At 47.7% G+C, this 27,344-nt stretch overlaps 1 protein-coding gene across 1 annotated transcript in view; it reads left to right on the top strand.

The window, feature by feature from the left end:
- Positions 1-27,344, top strand: part of DNAAF8 (dynein axonemal assembly factor 8) — a 1,006,155-nt gene that overhangs the window by 479,327 nt on the left and 499,484 nt on the right. Inside the window, exon 16 of the mRNA XM_086939618.1 lies at positions 26,271-26,365. Coding sequence (XP_086795744.1) covers positions 26,271-26,365 — 95 coding nt within the window. The remainder of the gene's footprint in view (positions 1-26,270; positions 26,366-27,344) is intronic.

The raw sequence follows: 27,344 nt of genomic DNA, 5'->3' as shown, positions 1-27,344 counted from the left end.
CTCACTGTGGTGCTACAACCGCCAGTAAGCTCCTCGGAGCCTATGTTGCCGTTCAGCGAGGCCCTCACTGACGTTCTGATGGGCCCTTGGTCCAGGCCCTCCACAGTGCCCCCTGTGGATCAGAACGTGGCCCGATGCCACCGCCCTGATCCGGACGACCCCTGCTTCCTGTCCATCCACCCCACCCCAGAGAGCCTGGTGATCCAGGCATCTACGTCCCAGACCGCCTTCCCATCTGTTCCTCCGGATCGGGAATCCAAAAGGCATGACCAATTCAATTCAATCTTAGCTTTATTCGATTTCAGTATAAAAATCATAAAAGCAACAACAGTACATAAAAATACATCAGTGCATTTCATCAAAATTACTTATGTTACAATAAAATCAAGTCTATAAAATAAATCAGCTAATCATTTTAGAGCAAAATAATAAGTTAAATTGGTTAGACGTGGAGAGGATATGGCCACTCGATACAAGGCCACTCCTGCCCATCAAAAGGTTGCTCTCTGCTTTTTGACATTTGGGTGGGACATATAATGATCTAGGGTAAAAGTCACTTATACTCCAGATAGATATAGGACCATCTCCTATTTGTGGCTGCCAGGATTGGAGAAATGGAACAACATGTTTGTATCTGAATTCGACAAGTACCAAGTCGTCCGCTATATCCTTAGGAAGAGGTCCTAGCCAACCCACCCTTCTGACATTTAGTATGGTGCCATCGATGTTGGGTGTTAGGGGTCTATTTCTGGTTAGCCAAAACACAACCTTGTTTCTTAGGTCCAGATGACTTTCATGTTTGCCCTTTATAAGTTCTGGTACTCCCGAGAGGACGCACACAATAGTAGCAGCCTCTGGAGGCAAGTGTAGATGCTCGGTTTTATATAACATATTATCATGAGTAACCGCTTTTCCTTTATGTAATGTCAATTCTCTGTTTGGCCCTACTCTAGGGTAAGAACTCCGTACAGTTGATGCAGGAGGATTAAAAGTTTTCACATGTGGGGTTGCTAGTTGGTTGCGGGAGGTCTTGCTTTGTGTGGAGGTTTCAGACGTTTCTATAGGGGCTGGGCGCTGTGGCTGAGTGGGTACTGCCATAGTTTTTACAAGTAATGAATTGGCCTTGATTGCTTCTTCAACACCCGTGAGCCTGTCCCCTAAACTTGCCATTTTATCAATCAGCGGGGATATTATAGACGTAATCATATTTTCAATCGAGGCCATTAAAGAAGCATGGATAGGGGCATTCGATATGGCATTGCTAGGAGTGTTGTACGATTTTGGGTTTAGTTTTTGATGTTTGACCTGACTCCCCAATTGTTTAGCCCCATCTCTCTTCCTTTTAACAATAGTGATCTGAGGGGTAACTGCAGATAGCGATTTTTCTTTTGGTCGTGTTAAAAGGGGAGTATCCTGTATGCTATGGGTTGGTTGAAGTTGACTGTTAGACCGGGGAGTAGTTGTTGCTATAGCGCAGATAGGGGGAGTAATTTGTACATTTTCTGATTCCACAGGAGCATACGTAGATTTGCACATTATATTTAGTTCATCCAGTAGTGATATATTTTGAGGAATATTGGCGGTCTGTGAGGGAGAGCACATAGTGGGAAGGCTTTCCATGACTGGAGATCGCTCTATTATCTCTAATTCTCTGGCAATGGGGAGCGTTACCCTCTTTATGTAATGATCCATCGTTCCCCTGAACAAGTCACTCTGGGGGGGAGATTATTCTGGTATCCCCCTTGCAGGTCATATCAGCATCATCTGCACAAAAATAGGACAGTTCAACAAGTCCACTATGGTGACAAATGGGAAGGACCTATGAAAAAGCGGGGGGCAGGCAAATAGTATCAGTACCTTTGTTATGTTCCAAGGGGAATGGCCCCGTCCCGGCCTCCTCTGGCCTCTAATGGCCGCAGATGGCCCCGCCCTTGTCCCGGGCTTCCCCCAGGCGCGTCCCCGCGCGCGTCCCACGCTGCGGACCCTTAGCTCTGTAATAACGGATCGGTGAGAGGGTGGGCGGTCTCCTGCACAGGTGTGGCATGCACGGACTCCTGGGAGTTGGAGTCCCGTGCTCGCGTGCTCCCGACCCCGCAGCCACCAGCAGACAGCAGTTTGCACTATCCAGTGCGTGCTCCCGATGGCCCAATGCGCTCCCGGTGTCAGCAGCCCCCTGGGACTTCCAAAGATGCTCCAGTGATAAGGGAATCGAAGCGGGACCAGTGTGGGAAGAAACTCTTCTCCTCAGTTAGTCTGGGGTTGCGGTCTATTAATACTGCGTGCCTTTTGGGCCGTTACACCCACTCTCTGTGGGATACGGTGGCGGACGTTCTGCCTCAGTGTCCAGAGGAGGCCCAGATACGGCTCGCCTGTGTGGACTCGATACCACGGACTTGCTGGGCAGAGCGATTTCCATGACGGTGGGTATCCGTCGCCACGCCTGGCTGAGGTCCGCCAATTTTTCTGGTGATGTCCAGAACACGCTCATGGACATGCCCTTTGATGGCCGTCGCCTTTTTGGCGACAAAGCTGACAGTGCGCTTGAGCTTTTCAAGGTCTCCAGGGCTACGGCCAAGTCCTTGGGCCTGCCGGGCCAGCTCCAGCAAACTTGTGCTTTTCGCCCCTTTCGTGGCCAAGGAAGGGGCGACTCCACACGTTCGTCAGCCACAGGCCGCAGAAACAACTTTAACGCAGATGTGGGAACTGCCGTGGCGGTGCACGGGGACAGCGGCCCGGTCAGTCCACATCCACCCCCGTAGCATCCGCCTCAAAGCCCTTCTAGTCCATGCTTCCTGGCCCATTCAATGCCAGTGGGAGACAGGGTTCGCCATCGCCTACTCCACTGGCGTACCATCACCTCGGACAGGTGGGTGCTGCAAATCGTCCGAAGGGGCTACTCCCTCCCCTTCGAGGCGACCCCTCCAGCCATGCCACCACAGATCCACTGCATGTCGGGGGATCACTTGCGACTTCTGCAAGAGGAAGTTACGGCCCTTTTGGCCAAGGGGGCCGTCAAGCGTGTTCCTGGGCCAGAAGTAGGTTGTGGTTGTTATTCCCACTACTTTCTGGTTCCCAAGAAGGGCAAAGGTGGCCTACGCCCTATCTTGGACCTCAGGAGCGTCAACGACTTCCTCCGGAAGGAGAAGTTCAAGATGCTGACTTTAGGTTAGGTCCTAGCTGCCCTGGATCCTGGAGACTGAATGGTAGCTTTAGACTCGCAGGACGCTTATTTCCATATCCCCGTCCTGCCGGCCCATTGGCGCTACCTGCGGTTCACTCTAGGCCATGAGCACTTTCAGTTCACTGTGCTCCCCTTTGGCCTCACCAGTGCCCCTCGGGTGTTCACGAAGGTGATAGCGGGGGTCGCAGCTCATCTGCCCAGATTAGGGGTTCCAGTCTTCCCCTATCTTGACGACTGGTTGTTGAAGGCGGGCACCCACCTCCAGACTACGGCTGATCTCCGCACCTGCTGGGGTTCTCCATCAACATGCCGAAGTCACACCTGAGTCCCTCCCAAAGGCTCCTCTTCATCGGAGCGGTTCTGGACTCGGCACAGTTTCGGGTTTATCCTCCCAAGCAGCGGGTTTGGGATATTCAGGCTCTGATTCCGATCTTTCAGCCTTTGTCCAGAGTTTCGGTAAGGCTGACGCTGCGGCTCCTGGGGCTGATGGCCTCCTGCATCCTGCTGGTACATCACGCCAGGTGGCGGATGCAAGCTCTGCAGTGGGACCTGAAGTTTCAGTGGGCACAGCATCAGGGCAACCTGTCCAACCATGTCCTGATCTCGGAGGGCACTGCGAGTCAGTTGCAGTGGTGGCTCATGGACTGCGATTGGGCCAGTGGCAGATCCCACTCTCTTCCCCAACCGGAGCACACAGTGGTGACGGATGCATCCCTTCTGGGATGGGGGCCACATGGGAGAGGCAGAGATCAGAGGTCTCTGGTCTCCGGCGGAGTCCCGGCTCCATATCAACCTTCTGGAGCTGCGGGTGATCCGGCTTGCACTGAAGGCATTCCTTCCCTCTGTTCGGGGAAGTGTAGTGCAGGTGTTCATGGACAACACTACAGCCATGTGGTACTGCAACAAACAGGGCAGGTGGGGTTGTGGACCCTGGCTCTGCACCTCTGGACATGACTGGAATGCCAGGGCATCACCCTGGTGGTTCAATACCTGCATGTTCATTGAACGCCAGGGCGGACGAACTCAGCCGCCGGTGCATGATGGATCACGAATGGCGTCTGAACTCGGACATGGCGCAAGGTCTCTTTCGGCAGTGGGGAGAGCCTTGGTTAGATCTATTCGCCACTGAAGAGAACGCGCAATGTCACGCTTTTCATCGCGAGTGGAGCTGCGGTCTATTGTACGCCTTTCCGCTTATACCACTTATGCCCAGAGTGCTGAAGAAGATCAGGCGCGACCGGGCCCAAGTCATACTTGTGGCTCCGGACTGGGCACGAAGGTACTGGTATCCCGAGCTACTCAGTATGTCAGTGGATCCCCCAATTCATCTGCCTCTTCAGGAGGACATTCGGTCGCAGCAGCAGTGGACGGTCCTCCACCTGAACCTGTCCTGTCTCCACTTCCATGCATGGAGCTTGAGTGGCAACAGTTGAGGCCATTTGACTTGCCTCCTGAAGTCTGTGATGTCTTTCTGCCAGCCAGGCGTCCCTCCACAAAAACGGAATAGGCCTGCAGGTGGAACAAATTTGTGGCCTGGTGCACAGCAAAGGCTGTGGATCCACTCTCTGCCCCTCTTTCAGAGGTTCTTCTCTTTTTTCTTTCTCTTTCCCAGCAAGGCTCTGCTCTGGGCCTTATCAAGGGCTATCTCTCGGCCATTTCAGCCTTCTTGAGGCTTCCTGATCAGCCTTCTCTTTTCAAGTCCCTTGTTGTAAATAGATTCTTGAAAGGCATCACACACATGTTCCTACCTGTTCCCTTCGTGATGCCTCAGTGGAACTTGAACCTTGTTCTCACTTATCTGATGTGCGCTCCCTTTGAGCCGCTTCATAATTGTCCTCTTCATCTTCTGACGCTCAAAACTGCTTTCCTGGTTGCTATCACCTCTGCCAAATCCATCCAGAAAAGGTTGTTCTGAGGACTCGTCCTTCTTTCCTGCCTAAGGGGGTTACTGCCTTTCACATCAGGCAGTCCATCACCTTGCCGACCTTCTTTCCGCCTCCGCATCCCTCGAAAGAGGAAGAGAGGATCCACCATCTGGACCCAAAACATGCGCTCTCTTTCTACCTCGACCGCACACGACAGTTCCGGGTGGATGACCAACTCTTTGTTGGCTACGTGGGCACTAAGAAGGGACGGGCAGTGCACAAACAGACCATCTCTCAGTGGGTCGTTTTGTGCATTAAGACTTGTTATACCTTGGCTAAAAAGGATCCTCCTGTCGGGTTGCGGGCCCATTCCACTCGGACCACAGCGGCTTCTACTGCTTGGGACGGGGAGTTCCTTTGCAGGACATTTGTCAGGCATCTAGGTGGGCCTTGCTGCACACATTTGCTAAGCACTACTGCCTGGATAGTCAAGTCCAGAGAGATGGCTTCTTTGGCCGTTCCATTCTCCAGGACTTTCTGGTGTGATCTTTGTTCGCAGACCCACCACCGAGGTTGGTATTGCCGGGGTATCTTTTCTAAGGTAAGGAATCAAAACTAACGTGTTTCTTTCAGATGCACAAGTTACTTACCTTTGGTAATGATATATCTGTAAGAAACATTAATTAGTTAGATTCCTTACCACCCCACCCATCCTCCCCTTTCTGCGAACCGATATCTAGGGTTAAGGTATCTCCCTTTTAGGGCCCTAGTTTCATAGCACCAGTGTCGGTTTCTTGCATGGCTCTGCGTTCCTGGTGCGGAAAGCTATGTACAGAACTAACGTCAGTGCGCGAGGGCAGCGTCCAAGTATTCCGACAACGTCATCCCAGCGATTACGACGCCGACGACGGACGTGGAGCCGCAGAGGACGCCTACCGACGCGCAGGGGTACTGCTAACAAAAACTTTCTGGATCCAGTCTGACGCCTGGGGATATTCTAAGGTAAGGAATCTAACTAACTAATGTTTCTTACAGATATATCGTTACCAAAGGTAAGTAACTTGTGCTTATAGGGGCATGTGGGTACTTGTAGCCAATGGGTTACTAGCCCCAGCGGCTAATCTGCCCCTGAAGTGAACACTTCCTCTGAGATGTGCATCTTTTCTATCCAGAAGCCTCCATTCTGCTACTTTTAAAAATGGCAGAACCCTGATTTGGCTGTGCAGACCAGGCAGCCCACCCTAGGGATGTGGCTAGCCTTCTGGGGTGTACACTACCTGACTGCCTAATTTTCTTGCCAGCCTGGGTTGCAAATGTGACTGGGGAAGGGGGTTGGTTGTTTCCTCCTTAGGGCGGCAGCTTAGTTACATGTCAGAGGCGATGAGAGCTTTTGAAGAACAACACCTTTTGTACCACTTCACTAGCCATCTTGTCAGGGGACGGAGGTTACACCTCCTGCCCAGGCTTTTCTTTGTTTTTGTGTCTCACGCGAGAGTTCACACCTCCTGGCAGGGGATCAGATTCATGTCATGGCGGCAGCATCTATCAGCCAGGGCACAGGAAGGTTTAGGGAAACCAGGTGGGCCACCTCTATAGTAGCCCCCTATGTGCATGTCACATTGAATCTGACTTTGGAAAAATTTCGGGTTTGATGAGACAAGTTGTTTTATACCAAACATTACATATTTCAGTTCGGGGTGCCAGCCTGTGTTATTCTGGGGTCCCCTAAACACTTGCAGTAACCCGCTATGAAAAGATGCTCCTATAGGGACATATAAGCTTGTACTTCTATGTCCACACCTTTAATATAATGCACCCTGCCTTTTGGGCACAGAGGGCCCAATTTAGGGTGACTGCTATATATTAAAAATAGTTCTGTGACCTTGCAACTCATGGTGATGGCAAGGTGGAGTATGAGCAGTTTGCTGTGCTACTGTTGTCCTTAATGCCAGTCTTGCTGTCATCCGTTTTCTTGGGTCACTCAAGGTGGCATCATCAGTGCTTCAGTCCTGCTGACCTTTAACCCCACCCTGGTTACCACTGGTACCACTTACCAAGGATGTATAAGAGTGTTAAGGTCCTTGCAAATTGGGGTTTCCAATTCACATTCATCATAATTTTGGGAGCAGGTTTTGGCACTGGGGCCTGGTTAACAGGTGTCAGTGCACTTTTAGAGTCAAAACTACTAGCATTACAGAAAATAAGTGTGGCGGTGACCATACAAAAAAGGCACTTTCCTACAATAGTTACTTATGTTTTTTAAGGCTTCTTTAGTGCTTTGTCAGTTACACTGTTTATTGGAACAATGTCATCATGCAGTTGGGAGCTTTGACCAACTCAGTAGTGTTTCTAAAATAAGTTTCTTGACTACTTCAAAAAGGCACTAGCTAGTCTACATATGATTGTTTGTAGCTAAAAAAAATATCAATATCGTCTGTTGAAGGCTCTGCTTGACTGTCATAATTTTAGTCAAAATCCAGTTTATTTCAAATTAAAAATGTATGTTTTTGAGAATTCATAGCATAAAATGAATAAACATAAAATAAGACAACGTACTAATATCATTTATAAAACATATAGAAAAAGCAGAATAATCTCACAAAGATCCTTTTTTTGTTTTTTTGTTTTTTAAACCTTTATTTGAACAAAAGATAAGACCAATCAGTGGTGTACATTCAGATCTGGCACAAGAGTAACGGATACATTCCATCTTCATACATTAGAGGACACTGTTCTACCCCCCGGGCATTATACTCTATAAACGAACACAGCAGTCCACAGGAAGGACAAATGAAAGTATGCAATAAAATCACAGAGCTCAGGAAGGAGGCACAGTACAGTAGGCATTATTCCAGAATAATACAATACTTAAAACACATTCTGAGTAGATAGCGTTCCCCAGCAACCCTCAACAGGCACCCCTAAACTATACACAGCAATCTCGATATAACCCACAACAGTTGTCCGCTGCACCAGCAGCATTTAGTCAGCAGCGCTCAACCCATTTCCGGTTCGGTAGGACGTATTATCAGTGGCACATCGCGCCTTTGCACGTAATTCGAAAAAAGCAGCACAATGCCTGTCAGGTGGTCCACTTCTACCCCACACCAACACGACTCTCACATTCTGAGTCAGTATCTTGCACAGCTCTGGTCAGCAAGTAAACCTGCAGCGGATTCCAGAAATCCTTAGGTCTGCATCGTACAGGCATCATTTCAGCATATACATTGTATTGATCTTGACAATATGTCATATCGTCCACCCAATCCTTAAATTTCGGCACCCTGCCTCTTCCCCATCTACAGGCTATCCTTCGTTTCGCTAGTAGTAGAGCCACATCTGCAAATCTACGATAAGGTGCCGGCACTTCCTTCGTGTACCCCAGCAGCATCACCAGAGGATCAAAAGTTACTGCCTCTTCAGTCATGACCTGCAGGGCGTCGTGGACCTGCGCCCAGTAATCACGTATTGCACTGCACTCCCATGCCAAGTGAAGAAAGTCAGCTCCCTCCGCCCTACAACGAGCACATCTATCATCCTCCGCCAAGCGGTATCTGAGCTTCTTAGCTGGGGTATAGTAGAACCTCTGCACAATTTTATAGTGAATTGTCTTCAGTCGGCAGCTAGAGGAGATATTGGCAGTCACGCCACAACAATAGGCCCATTGCTCGTCAGAAATTCCGACTCCAATTTCAAGAATCCACTGTTCACGTGCTCAACTAGCTGGTGTCTCACGTTGCGCCCTAATGGTGCCGTACAATTTTGAGACCAGATGACGACCATCAGACACCAACATAGCGTGAAGCGGTAGAGCCACTCCAGGTTCACTCGGGAACTGAGGCAGCAAGGTACGGAGGCCCTGCCGAAGCCGCACATAATAAAACACATCTAAGGGAGACGGAGCCGTCCCACGGAAGAATTGGTCACGTGCACGGAAACCGCCCTCAAGGAACAAATCCCCCATGTAAGTATCTTATTACGTTTACACATATTCCGAAACCCCGTTTCCTGTAGCAGTGACAGTGCAGGGTGATAAACAAGAGGCAGCCCCGGCGAGTAAAGTAATGTTAGGCCCAGTGTCTTCGTAACCCGCGTCCAGGCATCCACCATGCAAGTCACCGTGGTAGGCTGTGTATCCACATCGCCGACTCTCCCCAGTACCATACCATCCAGCGGGAGGGGATGTGCAATCCATTCCTCAGCTGCTATCTGAGGCATAAATGGCGTGGGACGCATCCAATGATAGGCATATTGCGCTTGAGCACTCACATAATATACCTCGAAATCCGGGATATGAAACCCTCCTTTGTCATAAGGCAATATTAACGTAGACCATGCTAACCGCGGTTGTTTGCCCCCCCAAAACAGTCTAAGCAGTTCCGTCCGAAGACGTTTAAAAAAATACGCGCCAGGGTGATAGGGAATATTTTGAAACAGATATAGGAAGCGCAGGAGTATCACCATTTTCACTAACGAGGCTCTACCTGCCATAGACAGGGGCAAGGACATCCACCTCGTAACATTGTCCGTCAGTTTGGTAATAGCGACACCATAATTAAGCCTATTCGTTTCCTCCCTATCAAGTGACACCACAATGCCCAAATAGCGAAGGTCCTTGTCACACCACTCTAGGGGTAGTCCAGCCGAAACCTCCCAACCGCTGCAGTGAGCGGGAAAAATTGAGACCTTTTCCAATTGATATGTATGCCCGAAATACCTCCAAAAGCAACGAGCCCACTGCAGTATCGAGTTGAGATTCGCCTGCGGATCCTTCACATATATCGTGACGTCATCCGCATACAGTGAGATCCCTGTTTGGCGCTGAAAACAGTTAAACGCACTGTTTTATGCAATTGCCGGATTCGACAAGCCAGCGGCTCTATGGCAATAGCAAATAAAAGTGGGGAAAGAGGACAGTCCTGTCTAGTCCCTCTCGTTATTTGCAGTGGAGGAGAGAGCACACCATTCACAATCACTCTGGCTACAGGTTGGGTGTACAGCAGTTTCACCCACAAAATAAATATCCTAGGAAAGCCCATTCTACATAGAATGTCAATAAGATAATTCCACTCCACAGAGTCGAACGCTTTCGTAGCATCCAAAAAAACTGCGGCAACAGGGATGTCAGGAGCTATCGTCGGGATCAGAGAAAATAGAGTGCGAAGATTATGAGAGGTCGCGCGTCCCGGAACAAAACCGGACTGATCCGGCAGTACTATAGTGGGCATAAGCAACGAGAGTCGTGTTGCCAGAACTTTCGCCAGTATTTTTGCATCGCAATTAAGCAGCGATAGAGGACAGTATGAGTCTGTGTCTAGGGGATCTTTGCCAGGCTTAAGTAGAGAGGTAATCGCCACCTCCCTCATGGATCCCGGCAGAATCTCTATCTACAGGGACTCCTCAAAGACCTCTTTGAGTACTGGAGCCATAATATCAACATAGCATTTGTAAAACTCGGCAGGGAGTCCGTCCAACCCTGTCGCCTTGCCATTATTCAGAGCCATAATGGCGTCTCTGATTTCCTCCACCTCAAGGGGCCTACCAAGAAATGCCCTGTGGTCATCTGACAGCCAGCATAAAGCAAGATCGTCAAGGAACCCCCCATATCTGGCCTCCCCCACCTGGTGTGTAGTGTATAGCTGTGTGTAGTGGTGCACAAAGGCCTCCTGAATCTCCTTCGCAGTCTGACACCGGGTGCCGTCCCTCAGGACCAATTCCAACACCCCCGTACTAAATCGTGGGTGTCTTGTGAGTGCAGCAAGCACCTTCCCCGGTCTCTCACCCTCACAAATTTTTTATTCGCGGTCCAGTACTTCCCTCTGTGCTTCACCTCCCTCGCCGCCTCCTCCTCAAAGTCCGAAAGTTTGTCCCGAAACTGATGTCTGAGTTCTGGGTCAGTGCTGATAAGCATTTTATTTTCTAGATCTTTTAAATCAGCCTCCTGTTTCTTGATGGTTTGAACAATAGTCTTGAGCACCCCACAGCTCTTGGAGATCGTAACTCCCCGGATCGTCACTTTAAACGCTTCCCAGATCGTTTCCACACTGTTCACCGACCCCTTATTTCTGGGAAAAAACGCCTCTATTTCCTCCCCAAGCTCTGCCTTAAATATGGGATCCAACAGTGCTGAAGGAAATAGTCTCCAGGGGGGTCGCGGCCTATGAAGCCCCGGAATCAATAGTGTAAACCGAACCGGGCAGTGATCCGAGTTTGTTCTGGGAAGATGTTCCACCCTGTGTATCCCTACGACAAGCCCCCGTGACAAAAAGACATAATCCAACCGCACCCATGTGCGAGCATGTGCCGTGAAGTGTGTGCCCTCTCTACCGTCTGGGTGAGCGTGCCTCCAGCTATCTACCAGTCCTGCTTCCTCCAGAACACCCCGTAACACATCCCTAGCTTGAGCGTTGTATTGATGGCTCCCGTCAGATCTATCCTCCACAGCTCTCAGTGCTAAGTTAAAATCCCCGCCCCACACAACATGCGTGGCATCCACAGCTATGACATGACCTCAGAGTGTAAGAAAAAAGGCAGGTGTATCCACATTTGGCGCATAGCAGTTCACAAATACCACAGTGTCCAGCCCAAGTCTCCCCCACAGAATCACATATCGCCCATCAGGATCCACTCTCACCCCTAACTCCTGAAAAGGAAGCGTTTTCTTAATCAGCACAACAGTCCCACCCGCATAGGACGAGTATGATGAAAATTTCCTAACTGTGGCCCACTGCTTACCAAATTTAGGATCAGCAGTTGGGCGCAAATGCGTCTCCTGCAGGAAAGCAATCTGTATTATATGTCTATCTAAATACTGCAGCACATTCCTACACTTTCTGGCATCATTAAGCCCCCGCACATTCCAGGACATAATCGATATCTTATCTAGCGCACCATCAGCCATCATCCGTGCAAAGAGACCATCATCGCAGACAGCACCATATGACAACGTCGCCTCTCAGGCGAAGAACAGTGTAGCAGAATACCAGTATGCATTCTCATCCGTACCAGATCCACACCACAATCATCCCTATCATCCCCCTCCCCCTGAACTCGACAACCCCCGCCCAACGCCAACCAGTAGTCAACATGTACTGAGCACACGGTCAGAACCAGCAACAGTGCAAGCCCAATATAGACCATCCGGCTAACAGTTACAGCAATCCCGCCAAAAGACCCCCGACATCGCCCCCTCCCCCCTCATGGCAACGCCGGGGACGAGCAGCAGGCATAAGACAGTTCCACAGCATATCAGCACATGCGAGGCCCAGTACGGCCTCAAGAACGTCAAATCCCTGGTCCAAAAAGGCATGCATATTTAAAGCAAAGCAGCAAACAGCATGATAACAAACCACAGTCCCATGTGCCCATCGTACTTCAGTATCAGAGGAGCCCCCCTCCACCCACCTGAACAACCCCAACCTGTCAGGACTACAAGCCCCCCCCTCACCCACACCAACATCCACCCAACAAGACATTTGCATAAGAAACTTCCAGTTCAATGGGGAATACCCTTCGGGGTGTAATCTAGAGGCGCACATGGCCGCCCCCCCATACCTCGCCATTGGCCTTCACGTTCTAAGTATGCACGGCCCAGGCATTGGGGGGGTGCCTGGAGTACATTACCATCGTAGTATAATACTCCTCCAATGACCTTCGACAGCATCCAGTAGCCCCAGCCCGCAATTCCTCACAGTAGCATCCAACAGTACAAAGTCGAGAAAAAGTCAATTGAGGCGGTCACTGCGGTCCAGACCCTAAAAGTACAAGGTACAACAGTAGCCCAGGGGGTGTTAAGGATCATACATCTTCATCGGCCGAATGGAAACCCTCCTGCCCTCCTTCCTCGCGTCGTCTATCCGCAGCACGTTCCCTCCTGAGGCGTTTCACAAAGTCTTCCGCCTGTTGCGGGTTCGTAAAAAAATGTTGCGCCTGATGTGTTACTCTCAGCTTTGCGGGATACAGCAGAGCATAGTCCACCTGCATCTCCCTGAGCTTCTTCTTAACATCAAGGAACTTGCGCCGCTGCTCCTGCACCACTGGCGTGAAGTCCGGGTAAATGGAGAAGGTGACCCCGTCATAGGAGAGTGTACGGGCAGTGCGGGCTGCACAAAGAGCTGCGTCTCGGTCCCGATAGTTCAGGAGGAGCGCGATGATTGGGCGCGGCGGGGTACCCGTGGCGGCCTTGGCCCGAGGGACCGGTGTGCCCGTTCCACAATAAATTGTTTAGAGAAGTCCTCCGCACCAATCGCGCCAATCAGAATCTTCTCCACATACGTCTCCATCTTCCCCACATTTGTCGTCTCCGGCACACCTACCACGCGTATATTGTTGCGCCGACTTCTGGCCTTCAACTCCTCATTCTTTGCAGCTATCACCCATAGTACATTGTCCATTCTCGCCAGCTGCATCGTGTGGGTAGCCGCAGTATCATCATGGTCAGAAATACGCTGTTCCGCCGCCGTGATGCGCTCCTCATGTACGTCTAGTTTTTGCACCACTGCGCCCATCCGTGATGACAATTTATCCACCTTGTCCACGATAGTAGCAAACTCCTGTCTTATTTCTTGTAGCATCTGCTGAAAGTCCGGGGTAACAGGTTGCGGAGCAGCATCAGTGACAGGAGGGGAGGATCTGGAGCTCCCGGAATCCTGCCATGGAATCAAAGGACAGCTTCGGCTGCTTGTTGTCCGGTTTACCCATGGCAATGTGCCCGTGTCCGTTCAAAGCACCCACTGGGGGTAACAAGGATGTACGAGCTAACCAGTAATCACACCGCGACGTAATCCAAAGGGGGCCCCTCCGTCCGTCACCCGGTACAAACTGTTCACAGGGGATTCAGGGCAGACCGTAGCTCGCAGGCTCTAGCACCGCGCAGATGTGGTCCATAGGCCTCAGCGCACTCCGGCAGCAACCACAGCAGAAAGAGCCCAGGTAACAGCAGGAGACCCTCGTGCCCGCACACTCCCAGCAGTAGAGGAGGCCTACTAGCACTGTGGATTCGTATGTAACCCGGAAGTATGTTAAGCCATATCCATAGTCCGTTCCACAGGCGGTGTAGAAGATCACCACAGAGCCAGTAGCAGTGTCACCCAGTCACCAGCATCTCTCACAGCAGGCCCAGCAGTCAAGGCAGTGCCCCGTAGTAAAGACACAACACCCCCAGGCGAGGCGAAAGGTAGAATGCATAAAAAAAGCGTGGTATGAAAGAGGTCCCGCTGCACACCTGCATTACCCCTCCAGCGCCGGCATTTGCAGCATAGTATGTCTTTCTCCGAGGCGAGCCTCCCTGGGCTCACGTAAACTGTAGTGTCAATGGCGCCAAAAACAAGACAGATCTGTATCAGCAGTACACCCGGAGGATGTACGCAGAAAATCACCCCAGTGCAGCTGATAGTAGGTCTATCGGCACACAACCGAGGCGGGGAAGGATCGTGATCAGACAGGGGCACGAGCAGGTAAGGAACCCCGCCACACCCGTCCACACAATGGCCGCTTCCTGACATGGCTGCTGGCCCCGATTCCAGCAACGTACCTCTTCAGCCTGTAACCACGGCAGCTATCACATCGGATCTCCGAGCGTCCCAAGAGAGCACCGGACCGCCGTTCCCTTACTCCGGCAGCGAGTCCAGCAGAGTAGCACTGCACCGGGAGAACCGCCGGGAGGCGTGCGTCAGGGCTCTCCCACCTCGTGGTGCGCCGCGGGCTCAGGTAGTGTGGAGAGCCGGTCAGCAGCGCTAGTCTCCTCCAGGGCACCCTTCGGGGAGATCTTCAACCGGGCATATCTTCGGCCAGGAGCAGCGGAATCACATATAATTAGGACCAAGGATGTATCGTGGCGGTCCCTTCAAGGATCCAGGGTCAGAAGAAGAGCAGGCGATGGAAAAGCAGGATAATTTAGCGGATTATAACTCCAGGCTGCAGGAGCCTCACAGAAGTGCGGCCATGCTGCTAGTGCGCCCTCTAGTGCCCCATCTCACAAAGATACTTAATACAATTAAGATTAAACATTTTCTATAGAATCATTTTGTAATCACACTATTATACTCCACTTCTTAAAATTGTGCTCAGTGTGGATTTTTTTTTCTTATCATAGTTCAATATAAGCAGCAAATAATAAATCATGATATTGCAAATTCAGATTTGTGACAGCCTTCACGGAAACAGTGCTGGTTGAGGTGGCAGAGGCCCTACAGGACTGTCTGGACTCGGGCGGGAGGGCGGCGCTTATCTTGCTCGACCTTACGGCTGCGTTCGATACGGTCCCGCACCCATTGCTTCTGTTGCGTCTGGCCAGGATTGGGCTGTCAGGTGTGGTGTGGGAATAACTCCGCTCCTTTCTGGATGCTCGGACTGAGCAGATCTGGAGTCCCCCTTCTCCTCCTCTCCTCAGGAGGTTTCAACGGGTGTCCCGCAGGGGTCCGCCCTTAGCCCGCTTCTATTTAATATCTATATGACTCCTCTGATATATTTAGCAGAGGAGCTGGGGGCTAAGGTGATGGCATATGCGGATGACACCCAGTTGCTCTTCACCTGGGATAAAGGGGCGGGCTCTGTATCTCAGGCCCAACATTGCCTAGCCACAGTTTTTAACGGGATAGCGGATGCACAGCTCAAATGCAATGAAGGGAATTCGGAGATTCCGCTATTTGGCACCTTTTCCCCGAATTTCCGAGAGCAGCTCTGGCCTCCTAACTACCCATGTCTGACCTCCACGGGGAAACTGGCAAAAAACCTTGGGGTCTGGTTTGATGAGCAGCTTTCTTTCGCAGCACACATTAAGAAGCTTGCTGGTGGCTATTTCGGCCTGCTTAAATCCTTTAGAAGCTTCTTTCCCCTTCTGCCAGCTGCGGCGAGACAAACAATTACATGTGCGCTAATTATGTCCCGGCTCGACTATGCCAATGCCCTCTTTTCTGGCATCCCGAGCTATCTAATGAAGAAGCTACAGGTGGTCCAGAATACCGCAGCCAGATTGCTGTCGGTGCTGTCAGCGAGGGACAGTGTACAGAATCAGCTGCGTGTTTACCACTGGCTGCCGTTAGCAGCCAGACTGAAATTTAAATGACTGATTATGGCCCATCGTGCGCTTCACGGATGCGGGCCTCTTTATCTACAGAGGCGGGTGTCTTTCTATGCCCCTACACGCTTCTTGCGTTCCGGATCTCTATTCCTGGCCCATGTCCCTCTCTTTAAGCGTCAGAGATTGGTGGTGGCTCCTTCTCAATGAAGGCAACTATTGCCTGGAATGCTCTCCCGCTGGATCTGCACACTATTCAAGATCTAGTGGTTTTTAAAAGAAAACTGAAAACCCATCTTTTTATCTGAAGCTCCTTTACGATGATACCCCTTTAGACTCGCGCCGGGACACTCCTGAGTAGCCGTGCGCTTAATAAATTCATGTAACATAACATAACATAACATCTCATATTGTTATGTGTTCTTAATTCTTTTTTTTAGAAACATTAGAGTAATTTCTATCCAAAGGCTTTGAAGTGTAGATAACAGTGCACATTGACTTACAGCCATGTGGGTAGAGGACATATCCTACCTATGGTTGCAGCTTATGTTACCTTACCGACAAATAAACTTACAGGCCTTACCAAAATATTTGAACTATAGATCCTTCATAATCTTGGCTCCCCTAGACAGGGTTCCCTTGATTTCAATCTAGTCTCATTTTATTAATCTACTTCTTATATAATAGAGATGCTATGCTGATCGATTTGAACCTCAGAGATGAAGAAATGCAACATCATAGACATCAAAGAACCATGGATTCAGTAAGAAGCAGTGCCTTCTGTATAGCTAATGTAGTTGTTGTCTATGTCCAATAAGGAGCATAGAAATAAGCCACTTTCCTACATACATATGCATCATCGGGTGTGCCTTCCAACTGCTATTGGGAGCATTGCATGCCCCTTGTGAAGTATTGTGGGAAATGAAAATTAAGGACACCTATAGAAACAAGTATTGGCAAAACCATTATGATGCCTTCTTTTAGAAGAAGACTTTTGTAATAACGAGGCAGCTTATTTGTGTATTGTTTTGGTTTTCTTTGAAACAAAATCAGATTTAAAAGCATCATCATCAGCTGCATCAATATGGAGAAGGGAGCAGGGCCCCTTTTACATAAAGACCTTGTTAGCAGAGTAAAGCGGTACCCTCATAGAAGAGTGTTATGAAAAGGAGTCAGAAGATGAAATTTGCATTAGAAGTGGTTAACTTAAAGATTTATACAAAAATACTACTTTGTAGATGCATTCGATGAAGGGTTAGTATTTTCAAAGTATATGTATGGAATCCTATCTGCACTGAAGGCTATGGCTTTCATGGATACCAAAGTAATAAGAAAACGTAAAATAACACATGAAAGCCAGTGGCTCAAGGAGAGTACAACAAAAAATCCCCTTTACACTTCTTATTGTAAATTTATTTTAAATAATTGATGACTTGGGGTCTTCCAGACTGCTAAAGCTGTCATTAGCAAGATAAAAAGAAAAGTGAAATGAATTTCAGTCTTCAAAGGCCTCATTTAGGAGACAAGTCATTAAATACATAAAAATAGCAATATTTACGGATGAGAACAATGACTTCGAACTAATGGTCTAACCACACACATAATGAGCAAAATAAATGTCAATTGTGTGTGAAATCACTTAAAATAAATAGGAGTGTGCACATTCTGTAAGTTCAAGTTGTGCAATGATGTGCAAGTGTTTATTAGGTGATGCCTCAATATCTGTTTCACAATGTTGGTAATTGGAGTTTAACGTTTTTTTTCATTGTGTCATTAGAAATTACTTTCTGTTCTTGTTGGAGTACATTGCTTCACCGATGGACATCTCTTTGTATGTGCCACAACCTTTTTGAATGTAGTTTTTCTATTGCAGCTCTTTTTTATTTAGATGTCACTTCTAAATCTAGAAGCAATGAGTTTTGGTCTGTAAAGTTTGGGTGCAGACAGCACATTTTCTCGTAGGGAATCTGTTCCTTTTTGGAAGTTTACCCGGGTTTGTTTTTAAGTGTTAATGATCTAGACGCTGACTTATTTTTAGGTAACTGCTGTAAAATGCTGTTGATCTTTAAGCACTTTGTTTAGTAAAAAAAACCGACTAGCCCTTCTTTGTTTGACTTCTTGGTTCCTCTGCCTGACCTTGAATTGTCATTGCCTACAGAGAATAATTTATCATAGGTAAATGAAAAAAGCTCTACTTATGACTGTTGGAAGGCAGTCTATAATAGGCAATGGATATCTCTGCTATTTCCAGTGTGTCCAGGCCGTTTCCTACAACTGTGTTTGAAGTCCATATATAGATATTATAAGGATATGTTCAGTATCCCGTTACCAGATTTTGACACCATGCATTGGCCCTGGTAGGTTCTTCATACTCCTTCTGTTTTCAGTCTTGCACCCTACTGAAGATTTACAACTCTGTTAATTAGTCAGCTGAATATCAATGCATGCATTTGCTAAACACTGAGGATGTGGGTCAGCATTTGCTAGCATTATATGTTTGATCCAACATGCTCGTTCTGATAAGGCACACACAGCCCATGTTCATTTTCCTTTTTGGTAATGGGAGATATTTACCCTCAGTTCTCGTGGAGGCATGTTTGGCTTGGGGGAAGGTGGTGCAGACCTGCATGAGCATTAAACTGAAGAGAATATAGAAACTAGTCCAACCATATATTTTCAAGCTATGATATGTAAACTTGTTATTACCATCACCCGTTCAGGCAGTTGCCCCATGTTGACCTAGGAGAAGCTTTTAAAGTCACAATATAAGATGTACATACAAAGACTTATCCAGAGTTGATGACTGGAATGAGAATCCATCTATTGTGACATAGAGAGATGCTTAGTTTTCTTTACTTTTATTTACAATATTCAGCAATGCCAGAGGACCCAACTTCTCAACACAAGACAGAAATTATACACCATAAACTATACCATTACAATAATAAAAGTGACAAAGTGATCAAGAACAGATGTTCACATATATTAACACAAAACAGCCCAGGTATTTACAGGAAGAAAACAAAAACACAGGGACATTTATCCCAATGTTAATATTCGCCCATACAAAAGTTGCAAAGCACTGATGGTGCCTTGATTTAAAGTTTGGAAAATCAGCCTAAGGTTCTTTGGAAGCGAATTGCTCAACTTGACTCCTATTCCCTAAGTGTGGGAGGGCAGGTTTAATAAACAGGCGTGGAGGCTTAAGTAGGGGTTTAACAGAAAGTGGTTTATTGATATTAGGAAGGGTTGCAAATCGGTGGGAGAAGTGTTCTTGGTGTTCTTCTTCTGACGACTCCTGTGATGAGCTGGAGGGGGTTGATATTGGCAAAGTTGTTGTCTTGCTCTCTGGATCCTCTTGACCGAGGTGGTTTTCCCGGAGGCTCATAGGAGGATAAAAGAAACAAATAGTGGAACCGTAAGAATGAGGTTCTAATGTTATGGGTTTGATCTCCCTTCACCACACCTTTGTGCTCTATCCAGTTCGTGTGTGTCAAGTCTGGAAAGGATTGTGAACAAAGAGCCCAAAACGAGTTCAGGATGAGAGGAAAAGGGGGTCTTTAGGATTTAAGTGCCTAAGAGAGGTAATAAAGGGTGCACAATGATATAGCAGATGTCGAAGACAAGTAGTATTCAGACCATAGACTGTCGTATATCTCCAAAAAAAAAAGGTTCACAATACCAGTTAATGCCCTCCTGTTCACAAGTCCCACCCTATACTCCCTCCCGCTTCTCCCCCCCTCCCAGTAACCCACGCCGTTAGTACTCACCGGCTCCGCCGTAACTCCTGAGTTACGGCCGCTCCCCAGCATCCCCCAGACACCGCCAGTCCTCGTACCAGCTTTCCTCTCCTTCCTCTGGGTTTCCTGGTGTTCTGGTGTCCGGTAAGTCGGGTCTCACGTCTTCCTCCTCGGGTCCCGCGTCTTCTCCGTTTCCTTCGGGTCCCGCGTCTTCTCTTTCATCTTCTCCACTCTGGTGTTTTCCTACTCGTCCGGCGCCAACGCTCTCTGACCCTCCTATTTGAACCTGCCCAATTTTCATTCGTTCCTGTCTTTCTCTTCCGGTTTGCGGGGGCGGTACTTTCGGGTCAGGCCTGTTGACGTATTCCTGTGGAAACATAGCAGATGAGCATGGAATTTGTAGTCCGGTGTGGCGTTGCTGAGATGGCACCCGTGATCGTTGGTTCCCCCCTGGCGCTAGTCCGGTAAGTGTCTCTCCCGTCACCGGGTCCTTCTCACATCCCCTTTCCCTTGCTGTCCTTCTTCTAGGGTTTGGACTTTGGGGATATCTAGACAGGTAATCCGGATTCCCTTGATATTTCCCTTTTCTATGTCTAGTATCGAATCTATAGGGCTGTAAGGAGAGAAACCACCTCAGTACCCTCTCGTTGTGACCCTTATTCCTTGCTAACCATGCGTGATCAGTGAAAAAGGTAAATTCTCTTCCTTCCAAGTAATACCGTAAGGTCTCTGTAGCCCATTTGATAGTGAGGGCCTCTTTCTCAATGGTAGCATAGTTCTTCTCTCAGGGAAAGTGTTTACGGCTAATGTAAAGAATTGTTTTTTCCCCTTGTGGTGTTTCTTGGGATAAAACAGCTCCTAGACCCTGGTCTGAGGCGTCTGTTTGCAAAATAAAGGGACGGGAATTATCAGGACTTATCAGGAGAGAATCAGAAGTTAGGGATGTCTTTAAGGACTCAAAGGAGTGCAACACTTTGGTAGGAGGAGATTGTAATATCTCTTCTGTTTTGTTGTTTTTCTGCAGAAGATCAGTTAGTGGATCTGCCATTTGCGAGAACCTAGGGATAAACCTTCTGTAATAACCCAACAACCCAAGGAAAGCTCTTAAATCCTGTTTGGTTCTGGGTAAAGGTATCTGTGAAATTCCCGATAATTTGGACATCTGTGGTCTTATGACTCCTTCTCCTAATAGGTACCCTAAGTACCTAACCGTCTGAGCAGCCAAATGACTCTTAGCTGGATTGATTCTCAACCCATGTGACTCTAATGTTTGAATGACTTGGGAGAGGTGTGCCAGATGTTGATCCCATGTATCGCTGTATATCACAATATCATCGATATATGCCCCAGCATATGTTTCATGAGGTCTTAATATCATGTTCATGGCTCTTTGGAATGTTGCAGGCGCCCCATGTAAGCCAAGGGGTAACATTTTAAACTGGTATAAACCATCAGGGGTTGAGAAAGCTGTCTTTTCTCTGTCTTATTTTTTTAGAGGTATCTGCCAGTACCCTTTACATAAATCCAGGGTACTAATATACTTAGCTCTCACTATTCTTTCCACCATTGCATCCACTCGTGGAAGGGGATATGTGTCAAACTCAGAAATTGTGTTTACTTCCCTAAAGTCAATACAGAATCTCACTGAACCATCTGGCTTTGGTACGAGCACAATGGGCGAATTCCATTCGCTTTTGGATGGTTCTATAATATCCATCTGCAACATCTTTTGTATTTCCTCCCTTATAATCTGACGGCGGGATTCTGGTATGCGGTATGGTCTTAATGTAATCCGTTTACCTGGTGGGGTTTTAATAGTGTGTTCAATGAGAGTGGTCTTCCCTGGGGACGTGGAAAAAACAGGGAAAAAGGGGTTGTAACACCTTGGTCAGGTCTTCTTTTCAAAGTACAGGGCAAATCGGGATCAATACACTGATGGAACAGTGGTATTTGTGGTTCCACACTATTGACTGACACTGGAACAGGCCCCTCCCATTTCTTAAGCAAATTCACATGATATATTTGGGATATTTTTTTTGTTGGTATCTATTTCGATGCGACAGGTTACCAGGGTTACCTGTTGGATTACTCTATAGGGTCCCTGCCACTGTCCTAATAGCTTTTGATCCGATGAAGCCATCATAAGCAATACGAGGTCCCCCGCTTAAAAAGACCTAGGTTTAGCCCCTCTGTCATATTGCTTCTTTTGGGTGATCTGTGCATTTTCCAGATTGTTTCGGACAATGTTTCGGATTTGTCTCAAATGCGTTTTTAGGTTGGAGACATATTCAGGAAGAGGTTTTGTTTCATCTTGTTCTGTTTCCCAGTGTTCCTGGGCCATATCAGCAATGTACGGGCTTATGACCATACAATACCTCAAAGGGAGAATACTCGGTACTTTTCTGTTCCTTACATCTAATGGCCAATAGAGCCAAAGGAAGAATGTCTTCCCATTTCCAGGCTTCTAGGTCCAACAGTTTTTTCAGGGTGGTCTTAATGGTAGTATTATACCTTTCAATCAGCCCATCAGTTTGTGGGTGGTAGGCTGCTGTTCTAATTTGTTTTACTCCTAACTGTGTACATATGTCTTTCATCATCTTGGAGACAAAGGGGGCCCCTGATCGGTTATGATCTCCTTTGGGAAACCCACCCTAGAAAAAACACCGATCATAGCCTTGGCGATATTGGCTGTGTCAGGTCGGCGAAGTGATATGGCCTCGGGGAATCGGGTAGCATAGTCAACTATGACAAGTACATATCTGCACCCACTTTTAGAGGGTAACAAGGGCCCAATGATGTCCATGCCAACTCGACAGAAAGGTTTATCGATGATAGGAAGGGGAAGCAATGGTGCCCTTGGAGGTTAATAACGGCTGCGCCGTTGACAAATTGGACATTCCCTACAATATCTCTTAACCTGATGATATATACCTGGCCAATAACATTTTTCAAAGACAATTTTCTCTGTTTCGTCAGCCCCAAAATGACCCCCTAAAAGATGACAATGAGCAAGATACAACACTTTCTCTCGAAACGGCTCTGGGACTAACAGCTGTGCTTTCTGGTCAGGATTACCTTTTCTGTACAATAGGCCATTTTTAGTAAAAAAATAAGGACCTACATGTTGTGGGTCTTCCTCCTCAAGTGCCTTATTCCATGCTTCCTGAAGGACATGGGTTTTCCACAGAAATGATGGGCATCACCAGGGGGTCTCTCCCTTTCTCGGCCCTTTCTGTCTTCGACTTTTCCGGGGTTTGGAAGATGGCCCCTTTCTGTATCTTTAGAAAAAGGGGCGGAAGCAAACCACTTGTCTTCAGCCAAAGAGGAATCTTTTAACAACTGTGGTAGTTAATAATAATCATTTCCTAGAATAGCTTGTTCGGGTAATCGAGGTATCAGTCCCACGGTTAAGGTTGTTCCTAAATCCTGGGGATGTTGTATAAGCATCCGAGCAGTGGGGTATGGTTTGGTGTCACCATGTACACATTTAATAGCCACCATTCCTTCTAGGGGACCTATGTTACTACCAAGGTCTTGGGGTCTGACTACACTGTGCAAGCATCTAGTGTCAGCTAAAGCAGTAACAGGTTGTCCATTCAAGGAGATTGTACACCTATATGGGGGTAACTTCTTTTCTGTGGGAGAGCAGTAGTAATTACGGGCCATCCCTATCTCCATGGGTTCCTCTTTTTGTGGACAGAATCTAGCTATATGCCCCATCCCACCACATTGAAAACACTGCGGTCCTGCCGCCGGTGGTCGAATAAACGGGATACTAGGCAGAGGGGCACTGGGAACGAGAGCAAGAGGTTCAGGCTTCTTGGCTAATGGGGGTCTGGACGGTCGATGGGGTGCATGTCAACCTGTCTTCCCCGTAACTTCTTCTCTTCCCTTTTTGAAGTCCTGTGCCCTATTATATGCACTGGCTATCTCCACTGCTGTTTCTAAGGTGAGGTTAGCTTGCTGTCGGACCCAGCGTTGAATGGGTGGATGAAGGGATGTTAGATACTGTTGTAGGTAAATCTTAGCCATGATCCCGTCCTTGTCAGTGGTTGCGGGTTTTAGCCAACGATCCCCCATATCCTTTACCCTGAAGTATAAGGCGCGAGGGGTTTCTTGAGGTCTTTCCTTCATTTGTCTTAGTTTTAATCTATATGTCTCATCTTCTATTCCCAGCCTTTCCAGGATGCATTTTTATATCTCCTCATAGGGGAATGCCCCTTGAAGGGTAGCTGCCTGGTATGCTTCTTGTAAATCTCCAGACAAAAGAGGACCCAGATATTGCCCCCATTTGTCTGTGGGCCATGATGCTGCATTTGCCATTCGCTCAACATTACTAAAAAAGAAATTGGGTTCCTCCCCAGCTACATATCGCTGCAGCACTACAGATGGCAAGGTGGTTGGGCCTCGTTGTTGACCTAGGGCTTCTGTGAGTTTATCCATGGCGGCTCCGTGGGTCTGACCTTGTCCGGCTAGTACTTGCTGTAACTTACCTTGATCTTCCTCCACAATGGTAAAAAAACGTTCCATAACTTTACCCAGGTGTTCCTGGTTTTCAGCCATCTTCGCTAGGGCAGCCTCCATTTTGCCTTTCAATCCCACTTCTCCTCAACTTGTGGGAGTGCAGGTTTGATAAACAGGCGTGGAGGCTGAAGTAGGGGTTTAACAGAAAGTGGTTTATTGATAATAGGAAGGGTTGCAAATTGGTGGGAGGAGTGTTCTTGGTGTTCTTCTTCTTCTGACGATGACTCCTGTGATGAGCCGGAGGAGGTTGATATTGGCAAAGGTGTTGTCTTGCTCTCTGGATCCTCTTGACCGAGGTGGTCTCCCCGGAGGCTAATAGGAGGATAAAAGAAACAAATAGTGGAACCGTAAGAATGAGGTTCTAATGTTATGGGTTTGATCTTCCTTCACTGCACCTTTGTGCTCTATCCAGTTTGTGTGTGTCAAGTTTGGAAAGGATTATGAACAAAGAGCCTAAAACGAGTTCAGGATGAGAGGAAAAGGGGGTCTTTAGGATTTAAGTGCCTAAGAGAGGTAATAAAGGGTGCACAATGATATAGCAGAATTCGACGACAAGTAGTATTCAGACCATAGACTGTCGTATTTCTCCCAAATAAAAGGTTCACAATACCAGTTAATGCCCTCCTGTTCACGAGTCCCACCCTGTTCTCCCTCCTGCTTCTCCCCCCTCCCAGTAACCCCGAGCCGTTAGTACTCACCGGCTCTGCCGTAACTCTCCTGAGTTACGGCCGCTCCCCAGCATCCTCAGGACACCACCAGTCCTGCTTTCCTCTCCTTCCTCTGAGTTTCCTGGTGTTCTGGCGTCCGGTAAGTCGGGTCCCACGTCTTCCTCCTCAGGTCCCGCGTCTTCTCCGTTTCCCTCGGGTCCCGCTTCTTCTCTTTCGTCCTCTCCACTCTGGCGTTTTCCTACTCTTCCCGCGCCAATGCTCTCTGACCCTCCTATTTGAACCTGCCCGATTTTCATTGGTTCGTGTCTTTCTCTTCCGGTTTGCGGGGGCGGTACTTCCGGGTCAGGCCTGTTGACGTATTCCTGTGGAAACAAAGCAGATGAGCATGGAATTTGTAGTCCGGTGTGGCGTTGCTGAGATGGCACCCGTGATCATTGGTCCCCCCCTGGCGCTAGTTCAGTAAGTGTCTCTACCCTTACCGGGTCCTTCTAACACTAAGTAATTTGCCTCGAGATTTCCTTAGGCACCAATTGGGGTGGTGCAGCATTTGATCATGGCTGGAGTAGGGAGTCCTGCCAGTAAGTTAAATGCAAGAAGGTCTGAGAGGTACTTTGGCTCTTTATCTTTTACAGCCTTTCAAAGGAAGCTGAAGGGGTCTGCCTTTTATTTGATTGTCATCTGAAACCATCATTCATAAAATGTAAAATGTGCTCATTTTTATATATGGCATTACCAGGTTTCTTTGTGAGAGCGACATGTTTTGGTAATGGAAGTGTTACTACTACTTTTATTTGTTGATCATTCCACATAAAGGTAACTTGCATATACAATTGAACCCTGTTTAAATTCAACTGGCAGTTCTAATTACAACTGAACCCTGGTTTTCAGTTCTTCTGGCAATTGGAATTGCAACTGAACCGTTGTCTCAATTCTGTTGGTAATTGTGATTACACAAATGAGTCCTAGTCTCAAGACTGCTGGTAATTTCAGTAGGTAGTTGTAATTACTAGTGAACCCTGGTTTGAGTTCTACTTGTAATTGTAATTACAACTGAAACCTATAGGTAATTGTAATTTTTTTCAACTGTGATAGGGCCAAAACTTCATTTTTTTCCAAGCATTTCTTCACTGAGCGAGAAAAGTAACACCGCTTCATCTTACTCACTAGCTATGGTTGTGTAAACTTTGTACACAGGTTAAGTGTGGTCTCATGTTCTTAGATCTAAAAGTGATAACTGTATGCTGTATGTAACACAAATCTATTTCTTGTCTCTAGCTCTCATTGTCCATCTAATCCTGATGCGGGAGAGGGCTTCCTAAAAAGTGTGACAATGTCCAGACCTTCAGCAACTCTCATATCTACCACAAAAGGTAACTAATGTTAGACTATGCCTCATTGTAGGTTTGAATAACTTTAATTCTTAGAGTACTTGTTTCTGTTCCGTGTACCTGAGATATCAGCCCCTTTCAATGACATATTATTGACAGTTTGGGCAGTGATGCTAATAGATGGAAAATACCTTTTTCTTCCACACTAGAAGAGATGCCTCCAGTATGATGTTCCAGTTTACATGATCATGTAGTTATCCTTTTCAGATAGTCCCTGCAGATGAACCAATGATGGAATGAGCTTGGAGTTTAATTTCAGGTTGGAACTCTTACATAAAATCCCTGTACTGAGGCAAAAGACTTAAGATTGTTATACCCCTGATTACTTATTATGTAGAATCCATGCAAGGCCAAAGATTGGATAGGCATTCAACAAACCTAAAAGTTACTTCTTAAAGAAAGGCAATGGAAAATGATAACAGACAGATGATTTCCAACAGGCCTCCTAAGGTGGTCACTGTGAAAAGGTCAAGGACAAAATGGACATGAAGGCTGGACTTCAACTGAAATAGGTAGTCCATGCACAGATGTCTAAGCTGCATGTTATGGGGCATTGTGGGACAGCATATTCTGGCCACACATATCCTGTTCCTTGGACTGGTGGAGAATAACAATTTTATAATACTAAAGAAAACAAGATTTACAATTCTATTAAAAGGTCTGGGTCATTTTGGGTTGACGGCATAGGAGAGTTGCCAAAAACCAGTGGTGCTCCCACCCAGCCACTCTCAGTTCCCTTGCACTACTTGGAGTTGGGGAGGTTCTAGGTTTACACTGGCAGAGCTTCAGTTGGGTGTGCTGCATAAACAATTGATCTCACAGCATGCCCTCCACAGCCCCGCCAGTCCTACCCAGGATGGTCAGAGCAGTCACTGAGCCCCCCAGTCGAGGATAGAGTTGCATCTATGTAAAGCATTTGTTACTTTGTTCTGTAAGAACAAACTCCTGCATGAACAACTGC

The sequence above is a fragment of the Lissotriton vulgaris genome, chromosome 10, assembly GCF_964263255.1.
Source record: "Lissotriton vulgaris chromosome 10, aLisVul1.2, whole genome shotgun sequence".
Lineage (NCBI taxonomy): Eukaryota > Metazoa > Chordata > Amphibia > Caudata > Salamandridae > Lissotriton > Lissotriton vulgaris.
Note: the sequence above shows the minus strand (reverse complement) of the source record. Positions and strands in the feature narration are given on the sequence as shown.